The 12,909-nt window shown below is 37.9% G+C and overlaps 1 protein-coding gene across 2 annotated transcripts in view; it reads right to left on the bottom strand.

Moving 5' to 3' along the window:
- The window catches only part of CDADC1 (cytidine and dCMP deaminase domain containing 1), a 30,222-nt gene that overhangs the window by 16,422 nt on the left and 891 nt on the right, over positions 1 to 12,909 (bottom strand). The window contains exons 2-5 of one of the 2 annotated variants that reach the window (XM_055542140.1): positions 12,470 to 12,567; positions 7,857 to 7,931; positions 4,628 to 4,805; positions 2,395 to 2,964 (exon numbers count right to left, since the gene is read on the bottom strand). In XM_055542140.1, the coding sequence (XP_055398115.1) occupies positions 2,395 to 2,964; positions 4,628 to 4,805; positions 7,857 to 7,931; positions 12,470 to 12,567 (921 nt within the window). The remainder of the gene's footprint in view (positions 1 to 2,394; positions 2,965 to 4,627; positions 4,806 to 7,856; positions 7,932 to 12,469; positions 12,568 to 12,909) is intronic. The other variant, XM_055542141.1, reaches the window with a different exon arrangement.

Raw genomic sequence — 12,909 nt, 5'->3', positions numbered from 1 at the left:
GTCCAAGCTTTTCTCTAACTGCGGTGAGTGGGGGCTATTCTCTAGTTGCCGTGCAAGAGCTTCTCATTGAGGTGGCTTCTCGTTGCAGAGCATGGGCTCTCCTCTTGGTCGCCCAGGCTTCAGGAGCTGGGGCACATGGGCTCAGCAGCTGCAGCTCCCGGGCTCTACAGCACAGGTTCAATAGTTGTAGCATACGGGCTTAGTTGTCCCAAGGCATGTGGATCTTCCTGGATCAGGGATTGAAGTCGTGTCTCCTACATTGGCAGGCAGGTTCTTTCCACCGAGCCACTTAGGGAAGCCCCCCAAAACATGATTTTTAAACTAAGCTCCACTGTTTAGCTAAGGTTAGTTTCACCAAGAGAATATACTTTACTACATGTCTTTTGAAATCGGAATAAAATTTCATCCATATACAATGGAGTAGGTTTCACCCAGCCCTCAAGGTTGGATGACAGATGAGGTAATTTCTCAAAAATCTTTTCACATCTGTAATTTTTATGTAAAACTTCTTAAAAAAAAAAAATCTTTCATGTCTATAAATTGCTACCCAGGATCTGCTCATTCACAGGGTTTTCTCTGTATACCCTTGAAGGAAAGGTCAACTTGTAATCACTGAGCCAAACTCCTCGGACCCTTTGATCACCAAAAGTCAGAGGACTCTTTATGCTATTGTTCTGGAACACAAGTGTGGTTATTTTCACTCCCAATACTGTGGTCACATCAGGGTTTGTCCAAGTGTGGTCCACAGACCAACTACATCAGAACCATTGGCCGCTTGTTCAAAAAGCAGACTCCTGACTCCCATGGAAACCCCCTGAATTAACCTTGCCAAGGGAGGCAGCAGAGTTGGGAACCTAGACTTCTCATGAGCATCGCCTCAACTGAAAGTTGAGAACTGCTGAGTTATGATTTGAAACAGTTAAGCCTTCTTGGCTATGTCACCCTACTTTCATCATCAACATTGTGTGGTTCAGGAGGAAGGCATGATTGTCCGCTTTGGAAAACACCTAGTGTAACGGAAAACAGGACATAAAAAGAAATCAAAACTCACACTTAAACCAGATAGATAAGATTAGACGCCCTACCGTTGCTTGGCATCATACACTTTGTGCCTGTAGCAGAATCAAATTCTTTTAAGGTGATGATTAACCCTGTTGAATGTTGGAATCCCTTGCAGAATTTTAAAAATTCACAGGCCTAGGACACACTCACAGGGACCAGGCTTAGTGTGTCCGGGTTAGAATTTGAGCATTTGTACTTAGAACTTCCCTGGTGGCTCGGATGGTCAAGCATCTGCCTACAATGTGGGAGACCTGGCTTCAACCCGAGTCAGGAAGATCCTCTGGAGAAGGAAATGGCAACCCACTCCAGTATTCTTGCCTGGAAAATCCCATGGGCAGAGGAGCCTGGTGGGCTACAGTCTGTGGGGTTGCAAAGAGTCAGACATGACTGTGACTAAACTTTCACTTTTAATAAAAGTTTCTATGGTGATCCTGACAAGCTGCCTTTTGAAAACCTCCATTTTACTGAAATTACTTCAACCCGAGGTCTCTGTTGAGCATGTACTGCAGACCAGTGTGTCTGTATGGACTTTTTCTGAAGATTTTCTCTATCCTCCTTCTCTTCTTGGGATAAATTTTAAAATTCCTACTACAGCCCACTCACCAGGCATTCCTCTGCTGCTCCTCCTGCCGGCATTTTCTTTTCCCTATTCTAAAGTCGCATTTTAAAAAGTGATCATCATTCTACTTTCAAAAATGTTATGTCTGGTAAGATGTAAAAACACTATTCTGTAACTGGAAATATAGATACCACCCTTTATCATGGTAAGGTAAAATTCCCAAGTTATATTTTCCTTCTTCACATACATACTCATGTACAACTTAATAAAGTTAAAAATGTTTGATTTCTCCCCTTGCTGTTTGAAAACATATCAGAAATTGGAAGAATCTGCCAAATTTTCTTTGATTCTACTGGTTATTTGAAATTCATATTTTAAAGATTTTTCTAAGTTTTTACTAAATATTGAATAGATATAGAATATTGAGTAGTTAAAAAAAGAGGAATAATTCTGGTTCTCTCTCTCTTTTTGTCCTTTCTCCAGTGGAGGGCTCATTCAACTGGGAAATGATAAAAGCAAGCAGCAGAAAGGGCTGAATTAGATCCTGATTTATAAATGCAGCATCCAATATAGGCCACAAGAAATCCTAAAACTGCTCTAAGAAAGAGTTGTCTACTCAAGGGTCTCACTAACTTCTCTATATTGGTATGAGCAGCAACACTTTAGTATCTAAGAGTCAATAAACACTACCAGAAGTGAAATGAACACCACTTTATGTCTGACACAAATACGACCCCATCAACCCCGATTTAGGAACTAAGCGTGTAACTCACCAGTTCGATATGCCAGTAACCTGGCCTGAATCATGCAGTGCCTTGCAATTTCTTGTGGCAAACTTTGATTGTGAATTTCATTACTGTGTTCGGTGTTGCCACAATAAAATCCGTAGTGTTTAAAGTTGGGCACGCTGGAAGCTACTGCGGCCAGGAGAAGGACAAGGTCTTTCATGTTCTGCCTTAGATTGCTAAAGTACGGATTCTCACACAAGTTCTCCAAACCTATAGTCATCAGTATTTGCTTATGCATTTCTTCATTGGAAACCAAAAATATCATTTCATATTCTTTTATTCTCTCTTGTTTACATTCAGAATAAAAATCAAAGTTAGTGTCTGGCAATGTTTTGGAAATTTTTTGAATAAAGTCACATTTGTAAGAGGTCTCCTCTACAAACTGCACCATGTAACACACCAAAGGCTGAAGTAAGACACACACGTGGGCCCGACTGTTTGACTTCAGTCTTTCCACTGCTTTGGCATCTAACTTTGCGTCTTCGAAACCAGAAGCCTCAGTGAGCAAACTTATTTCTGGGTCAGCAGGCCAATATGAAATTCGATTAACTCCAGCTAAAATAAAAAATATGCAAGGTAATTAGCAGATGCCCGCCGAAATTAAGGGTTTTCTTGATAAATCCATCATATCATGCAGTTGATCCTGAGGTCCCTGTAGCCCGAGTGTTCTGACCTGCATCAAAACCAGAAGCCGGATCAAACCCAGCAGTACTGCAGGTGGGTTCTTTACCACTGAGCCACCAAGGAGTCCCATCTTTAACATACAGAGATCAAAATTCTTGAGAGCACATGTGAATTGACAAGGGAGAAAGTAAATTTACAAAAGAGAAAGCAAAACTGAATAACAAACATGAAAACAGTTTTAAATTTGTGTTTGGAACTGAACAACAAGATGCCGGATACAGAAACACATAAACGTTCATCAATTAATTAGTATTTAAAACAAAGAAACCCCTTTGCTCATGTCTCATATAATTTCCATTAGAAAAGGCATTTATTTTTTTATCATTGTGCCCAGAGGTTTTCTATATTCAAAATAATAAACATCTGAGTTGAACAAATGCACATTTCTATCTACTCCTTGCTACTACAGACTCTTACTGTGGCTTGGGCTGGAAGGTAACTGTGAAGGCCTCCTTTGAAGGAGGCTCTAGCCGTGTGACCACTTCTTCTGGAAGTGCCTATAGCTCAAGGGAACTCCCCTTACCACCAATCTGATCTTTACTCTCCTGCACTGGCAGGCAGATTCCTTACCACTAGCCACTTGGGAAGCCCATGTAAAAGATATACCATTTTTTAAATAGGAAAATGGTCTGGATACATACCTAGGTGCAAAACAGAATCATAAACACAAAGATTAGAGAGGAGCCCACTGTGTATAGATAGCTATACATTAATTCTTTGTGTTCCTCCTTCCAAGGGGTAGAGTAGTCACTGGAAGGCAGCCACCCAGCCAGGAATTACAGTTCCCACAATGGACACGAACAAAAATGATGTCTGTGACTTCCAGGCCAGGGTTTTTAAGAAACAGGTATGCTTTCTCTTGCTTTCCCTAGTGGCTCAGTGGTAAAGAATACGCCTGCCAACACAGGAGACTCGGGTTTGATCCCTGAGGTGGGAAGATTCCCTGGAGAAGTAAATGGCAACCTACTCCAGTATTCATGCCTGGGAAATCCCATGGACAGAGGAGCCTGGTGGGCTACAGTCCCACAAGGTCGCAAAAGAAGCAGACAAGACTTAGAGGCTAAACAACAATAACAAAGCAACATTTTTTAAACATTCAAAGAGTCGGACACTACTTAATGACTAAACAAAAACATGCCTGCTCTCCTCTGTCTCTAGATACGGGAGAGGCCAGTAGGGATTCCAGGAGCTTACAACAGAAGATGCTGAGGCCCACACATCAACCACAGAATAGCTGGCTGCTGTTTGATAACACCTGCACTGGACTATTACATGCATGATGAGTGTCTAATATATTAAGCCACTGAAATGTTGTTGGTGTTTGTTAAAGTAGCTAGTATTAGTCTACCAGTACACTGAGGGTCACCTAACTAGTGACACAGCTGAGACCAGAGTACATCTTTTCCGATTCTTCTTCTTACAGTATATCAAACTATCTTCAGATACATATGTATATTTTAAAATTATATTAGGCAATTTGACTTGTTCTCAGATAAATGCTATTAATCCCCAACAAAGCCTTATCTACACTTACCATTTACAATCATTTTCAAACAAGCAGAACATGGCTTTCTGGAAAAATAGAGATCACAGTTTTTCAGCTTTGACCCATGTTTTATCAGAGCAATTTTCCCAGCATGTAAATCTTCACTTGAACAGTGGAGACCAACAATTTTCATATTTTTCACCACCACAAGACCAGTTCTCTTCACCTATATTAAGATATAAAATAGTAATTTATTTTATAATATCTAATGATCATCTCATGGATTATACTTGATGTATGAATAAAATGAAAGTTTAATCTTCATCTGAACATAGTTTGAACAAATACACATTTCTCATTAGGTCCAAAAAATTTTCTGAAGGTTTAAAATGTTGACTTTATACCAGAAGTCTTCTAAATCTAGGCTTTCTTAACCAAACAAGCATTTAATTATCACAAATTTATCCTAGTAAAAAATGAATTACTTTTTACCCTAGTAAAGGGCTATAATGGGGTTGATTTGACTTGTTTCTTATAGCATCTAGCCTAAGACTACTTAGTATTAAGGTTCTAGATAGTAAGAAGGAAAATTTTGGCAAACCCTGTGATTTTACACATGGGTAAGTGAAGCCCAGAAAATTTACATGACTTTCTGAAAGACTCACAGATGGTAAAAGCCAGAACTAAATCAGAGGTCATCTTAAATTAAAAAAAAAAAAAAATTTTTTTTAATTGAAATATAGTTGATTTACAATGCTGTATTAGTTACTGCTGTAAAGCAAAGTGATTCAGTTATACATATATACATTTATTTTTTTATATACATTTTTTTCCGTTATGGTTTACAATAGGATACTGAATATAGTTTTCTATGCCAATTAATAGGACCTTGCTGTTTATCCATTCTATATAGATAAAAGTTTACATCTACCAACTAAAAAATTTTTAACTTATCATATTTTACTTTTTATTCCTATTTATTTACTTATTTGGCTTCGGCATGTGGGATTTTAGTTCCCTGACCGGCGGCTGAACCTGTGCCCTCTGCATTGGGAACACAGTGTCTTAACCACTGGACCACGAGGGCAGTCCCTAAAATACTTTAAATGCTGACTAAAATAAGATAATTCTCAACTTCTTTCTAACTAATGATTCTACTGATTTTTAAGACTATGGCAGTCTAAACTAATGTGGTTAGGATTCACCTCCCACAAAAATATAGGTTATTTATAATTTTTAAAATGTTTAAAAACATATATTCAAGCTCAAGGAAAGGAAGACATAACCTCGGGTGTTAGAAAGGAGAGAGAACTCAAAGCAAGAGCAGTCAGCCACAGCCGTCTCAGCGGTCTCCCGCCCACAGTAAGGGCTGGGCTGACTTTTATTTTTCAGTCCCAAAAGCTGGGCATGGGCTGCAGGGCTAAAGAGTGGTTCCTTTAAACCTAAGGTGACCTAATTTATACAGATACTAATCAAAAAGGCAGCTGTAACAATATTACATCAGATAAAACACATTAAGGTTAAAAATTAGTTCTGCGTGTGCCACAAAATAGCTGTTTTCACAGCAAAAGATTCTGAAGGAAGGGACATAAAACTAATCCTTGGGTTCATAAGGGATTTCACAATATGAGGGGGACTTGGGCTGAGAACACAGTGTCCATTATTCCCTATTCCCTTTCAAAAGATTCTACTCTAAAGTTATTCCCAAGAGGACACGTTTGAAATCACTTTCAAGACGAGACCAAACTAAAAGAGCCAAGTTTCGGTTTCAGTTATGAGTATAAATTTCTGTAACAGTGGAAAATGAGACTCAGTGAAATATCTAAAAATCATTCTTAAAAAATGAAGCATTACTCATGTTAGTTTTTTTATTGGAACAATCTTTTAGGCCACATTTATCACTTTTTTGTTGAGAGTACTTTTTACTTTCGAAAATATCTTTTTTTTCTTCCCATTTTGTTTCTAGCCAGGGCCAAAACCTCAAGTTTGAGACCAGGATTCTTCCATCCCAAATTTAAAGCCAATAAAGGCCTCTGTTGCCTTCCATTCTGGGACTTCTGCTTACTCCGACTCCCAGAACTAAATCTGTGCAGTGAGTCACTGTTCTGGATCCTGATTTTGCTTCACTTCACTAACATCTTGACAAGTCATCTATGTAAACCTAATCACAGAGTTTTACAGTAAAACAGAAGTGAAAGAGGACAGTCTGTTTTGTATATGTTCACTACTTTTTTCCTTTTTCCTTTCTTGTAATTAAAAACATCTACATATTCTAAAACAAATAATTTCTATATTCTTGTTGGGCATTTTCGAGACTCACTCTCAGAAACAACCAGAAGTCTCCAGGAATGTACATCAAGTAACTTTTTTGAACAACAAAAATGTACAACAAGGTAACTTTTTTCAAAATATGAATGTTTTGTCTCCACTCCACACCCGATGAATCACAGAGTCTCTGGAAAACTCAAAAGATTAAGATGGCAAGGAAATACTAGGCATATTAAAAAGAATGAGGCTCATCTGGTCAGGTCTGGGCTTTGATGTTACTCTACTTATAAGCTAGTAAGTCGGCCTGGTGCCGCTTCACAGATGCTAGCAGAAGACACCCTACGTCAGAAAGATGGCTATGCTTCACGCACAGCAAGCGGGGCGAGCATCACATCTGCGATGGCCCCTTGCCCACAAGGGGTCATGCGGACGGGCCTATACGGATTTCTAGACACAGAGTGAGCGAGCTGCGTCACAGGAAAGGAACACTGCACTCGGGAATTCTGCTGTGTTTTATTGAGAATAGTGCAAACCTGTTCTATGTCCCAGAGAGAGACATTACTTCAACCCTCAAGGTTAACTGCTGCAAACTCAACTCCTGAGAAATGGCCTGGGCAAGGCAAACGAGGGCCTTGCATTCTTGCCAAGACCAGCAGGATGTGTTGGAGTTTGAGAGAATAGGGAAGAGTGTTTCTCAACACATTCTATATGAACTCACATGGGAAGGTGACGAGAGTGAAATTTGAAAATGTGAAAAAAAAAAAAAAGAGCAAGATGTAGGAACAGCTTATAGATTATATAATCCTATGTGGTCTCACCTCCCCACCCCGAGCCTTTGGAGAAACATACATAGTCTTGTAAATGTATGATTTTTAGAAAGATACACAAAAACTCTCCTGGAAATGGGAATGGGGAACTTGAATATAAAAGAAACTTTTTTTCTACTTTGTATCATCCCTTTTGCTTTGTTATTATGAACATGTCCTTTTTTAAAATCATAAAAATGCACCTGTTTTTTGTCAGCAGATATTCTGGACATCTCTTCATTGTCTCCTAAGGGTCCATGCTTTCCTTCCTCCTTTTCCTAATTAAAAGCAGATTAAGGCGGGAGGGGGGGGGAGGATTAGTACATAAAATGTGATTAATTCAATATTTCCTATGTAAAGAACAGGAAGTGGAGGAAGCAATGATGTTGGTAATGAAATGATGGGGGTGTGGGGGGTGGTGGTGGTAATGCTGACTGTATGTACGATGCTAATAATAATACCTAACAGTTACCATGTATCTGGTCCTAAATCACCTTCTTTAATTTTCCCAGCTTTTACAAAGTAGCTATGATTATTCTCATTTCCCAGATGAAGAAACTGTGGATAGAGATAAAATATCTCAACCATGGTCACAGAGCTAATAAATGGGTAAGCAGGGATCTGAGCCCCTAATCCATTGTCTTCACCATTATGCTACATTACTTCTGTCCTGGAAAGATATGTGAGGTCTTTCAGCATAAAGATAAGGTCCCAGAGGACACCATGGGAAGAGCTGGGAGAGAAAGACAATACATGATGTATACAGAAACATGAGGGAACAACGCAGTTATTCTAAAGTCTTAATAAAGTAATATTCGGGAAAGTTTAGATAAGTCTTACTTAACTGAAATTTAAAACTATGAACCAGTAGGACATATAACTATTTTTAAATGACAGCCATGTTCAATAGTATTCGATTTCTATTCCAAAATTTTTTTTTTTAATTTTTTATTTTAATTGGAGGCTAATTACTTTACAATATTGTGGTGGTTTTTGCCCTACATTGACATGAATCTGCCCCGGGTGTACACGTGTTCCCCATCCTGAACCCCCCTCCCTCCTCCCTCCCCATCCCATCCCTCAGGGTCATCCCAGTGCACCGGCCCTGAGCACCCTGTCTCATGCATGGAACCTGGACTGGCGATCTGTTTCACATATGGTAATATAAATGTTTCAATGCCATTCTCCCAAATCATCCCACCCTCGCCCTCTCCCACAGAGTCCAAAAGACTGTTCTATACATCTGTGTCTCTTATGCTGTCTCGCATACAGGGTTATTGTTACCATCTTTCTAAATTCCATATATATGCGTTAGTATACTGTATTGGTGTTTTTCTTTCTGGCTTACTTCACTCTGTATAATAGGTGCCAGCTTCATCCACCTCATTAGAACTGATTCAAATATATTCTTTTTAATGGCTGAGTATATCCCATTGTGTATTATTCCAAAAGTTTTAAGTACTTTTGGTGGTTTTTCTTTTCCTCAGAAGTCCCACTCATTTATCTAGTTTTAGACTGGATAACTAAAAATTCTTACTCTTTATACTGTGTACACTGCTGAACAAACCTCAAGACACATTCATACAGTGTAAATATTTGACAACACAGAAAACTCAGATAGCAGTTATATTCAGAAATGGTTGTAGTTAATAATTCCCTAAGGTTGGCAAAAGTTATAATTTAAATGTCCAATAATAAGGAAATAGACATATTACATTGATAGAATGGATTGTTATGCAATCATTAAGATGACAATAAAATGATAAAAACCTAGAAGAAAATAGGTGGTAAGCTTCTTGACATACGTTTTGGTAATTTTTTTAATCTGACACCAAAAGTAAAAGAGCAAAAGCAAAAATAAACAACTGGAAATACAACAAACTAAAAAGCTTGTTGAGTTGGAGAAAATATTTGCAAATCACATATCTGACAAAAGGCTAATATTCAAAATATATAAAGAACTCACACAACTTAACAGCAAAAAAAAAAAAAAAAAAATCCAATTAAAAAATGGGCAGAAGCTGAATAGACATTTTTCCAAAGATATACAGATGGTCAACAGGTAAACAAAAAGATACTCTACATCGTTAATTATCAGGGAAGTGCAAATCAAAACCACAATGAGATATCACCTCACACATGTTAGAATGGCTATCATCAAAGCAGCTAGAATTGACAAGTGTTAGGGAGGGTGTGGGAAAAGGGAACCCTCATCCACCGTTGCTGAGAGTGTAAATTGGTTCAGGCACTATGGAAAACAGTATGGTGCTTCTAAAAATTAAAAATAGAACTGTAACATGAACCAGCAATTTCACTTCTGGGTATTTATCGAAAGAAGATGAAAACACTAACTTGAAGAGATATATGCACTCCAGTGTTCACTGCAGCATTATTTACTTACAACAGCCCAAATATGAAGACAACCTCAGCGTCCATCAACAGGTGAATGGAGAAGAAACACTGTGTGAGTATTCAATACACACAATGGAATATTATTTAGCCAAAGAACAGAATGAAATCTTGCCATCTACAACATAAAGGGATCTCAAGGGCAATATGCTAACTGAAGTAAGTCATACAGAGAAAGACAAAGACCATATGATCTCTCTTATATGGGATCACAAAAGAAACAAACAAAAATCCCCAAGTTTTTATAGACACAGAGAATAGGATGATGGTTGGCAAAGATAGGGGTGAGGGTGGGAGAAATTACTGAACCACTGGCTACTCTGAAAGCACCAGACTAAGTCGCCACTCCAGTGTTTATAACGGTATTACAACATGAGCATTTTCAATATTGTTAAGTCAAAAGGGCAGCATCCAGAATTAAATGATATCCAATGAATAAAGGAAATAGATCAAAAATATTGTGAAACAGCACAAAAATGTTAGTAGTCTCCAAGTGGTGCAATTATGAGGGATTTTTTTTCTTCTATTTTGTAAATAATAAACATGTATTATTTTTGTAACACATAAAAATATTTTATTTTTAAAAAGACAAAGATTTTTAGAGTGTCAAAAGCAGTGTTTCCAATACAAGTACATATGAAATTGCATCTTAGAGTTTCTGTGGCTTACTATCTATAGCAAAAGCAAGATAAAGAATTTAATAAGTGAAACAACTTTATTACTTTAGAGAACATTTTTCTTAATAGGAAAAAGATCTTATCAAATTTGTGAACATCATGTGCAATTAACAGTGGAATTATTTATATAAATTAATGTGCCTGTCTGATGAAAAAGAACAAGATATATTTTGGGGTGTGTGTGTATGTGTGTGTGTGGTGTGTATGAATGAATTAAAATGATATCAAATCTTTATATTAAAAAAGGTTCTTCAAAATTATTACTCAATTTGTAAAAAGCCCCACTTTTAATTAATGTTTAATTGAAATACATTTGACATATAACATTGTAAAAAATTAAGGTGTACATTAATTTGATAAATGTGTATATTATAATATGATTGCCATTATAGCAATAATTAGCACCTCAGTCATATTACTCAACTACTCACTTCTTTCTAGTAGTTGGAATAATTAAGTCCTAGTCTCAGAATGTTTGATGATTATAAAATAACATTGTTTTCTGCATTCTCTGCGACTGGGCACTAGATCTCCAGGGCTTATTTACTACTCATAAGTCCGTACCCTTAAACAACATCTCTCTTGTCCCCTCAGCCCCCAGTAACCACCATTTTACTCTCTCCGAGTTTTGCCATACAGTACTTGTCTTTCTCTGTCTGACTTACTCATTTTGCATAATGTGCTCAAGGTCCATTTATTGTGCTGCAAATAGGAGGATGTCCTTCCTTCTTACAGCTGAATAACACCGCAACCTAAAGTCCAGCTTTTAAATGCATTTTAAAAGGCTTAAATCTTAAACATTTGCTTCTGTCTTTTTTAGACAAATTTCATCAGCAAAAAAAAATCCCAAAACCAAAAAAACCAACAGCTTGGCAATCTTCTATTTTCATAAAATAATACTAAGCTATTAACAGCTAGGAAGAATAAAGGACTTCAAAATCCATGAAGAAAATGAAGAACTTTCTCAAAGCCAATAATAGTAAGTGGTTGAAAAATAGGAAATAAAAATGCACAACATCTGAAATAATGTTTTATTTATAAAACATTTCACATAGGTATTGGGAGAAAACCACTCTGAGAACTATCATTTTATCATAAAAATTCCCTATCTACACATAGACCTTACATTCTTCACAAAAATTAACTTAAAATGAGTCACAGACCAAAACTATAACACTCCTAGAAAATAACCATAGGAGAAAACCTAGATGATTTTGAGTATGGCAATTTCTTTTTAAATACAACACCAAAGGCAAGATGCATGAAAGAAATCAATGGTAAGTTGGACTTCATTAAAATTAAAAGCCGCTCTGCAAAAGACAATGTCTCAAGAGAATGAGAAGACAAGTCGCAGACTAGGAGAAAATATTTATAATAGACACATCTGATAAAAGACTGCTCTCCAAAATACACAAAGAACTCTTAAAACTCAACAATAAGAAAACAGACAACCTGATTAAAACGTGGGCGAAAGACCTTGGCAGCCAGCTGACCAAAGAAAATACAGATGGCAGTCTGAGAGGGTAACTGTTAATATTCTATTTTTACTCTGGAAAGCGAAACCATCACAGCTATGAACTACAAGCATCACACTAAACCACGAGAGTGTTTTGCAATTTGAAGGCTTGTTGAGTTTGTTTTTAAGTGTGAAGGAAACTAGAGCAATAAAATCAGATTTCAGACCACCGCTTGTCTAAAGGTTGAAAAACTATCTACGAAAAAAATTATACCTGAGATTTCCGTCTTTGGGTTTTCACTGCTGGGAAGAGTTCCATCCAGAGACTGAGCAGAGTGAAAAGGTTGACTTTAGAAAGCCTTGGTATTTCACCTATAAAAAAAGAGGGCAAACACTTAAAGCTTTTACTGATGATGAAAATAAGAACTAAGCTCGCTGCCACCTGGGTGCTGCAGTCTGGGCTTCGCTGTTTTAGCAAGAGGCAGAGAAAAAGGCGATGGCACCCCACTCCAGTACTCCTGCCTGGAAAATCCCATGGACGGAGGAGCCTGGTAGGCTGCAGTCCATGGGGTCGCTAAGGGTCGGACACGACTGAGCGACTTCACTTTCGCTTTTCACTTTCCTGCACTGGAGAAGGAAATGGCAACTCATTCCAGGGTTCTCGCCTGGAGAATCCCAGGGACGGGGGAGCCTGGTGGGCTGCCGTCTATGGGG

Source organism: Bubalus kerabau, chromosome 12, assembly GCF_029407905.1.
Source record: "Bubalus kerabau isolate K-KA32 ecotype Philippines breed swamp buffalo chromosome 12, PCC_UOA_SB_1v2, whole genome shotgun sequence".
NCBI classification, from domain to species: Eukaryota; Metazoa; Chordata; class Mammalia; order Artiodactyla; family Bovidae; genus Bubalus; species Bubalus kerabau.
Note: the sequence above shows the minus strand (reverse complement) of the source record. Positions and strands in the feature narration are given on the sequence as shown.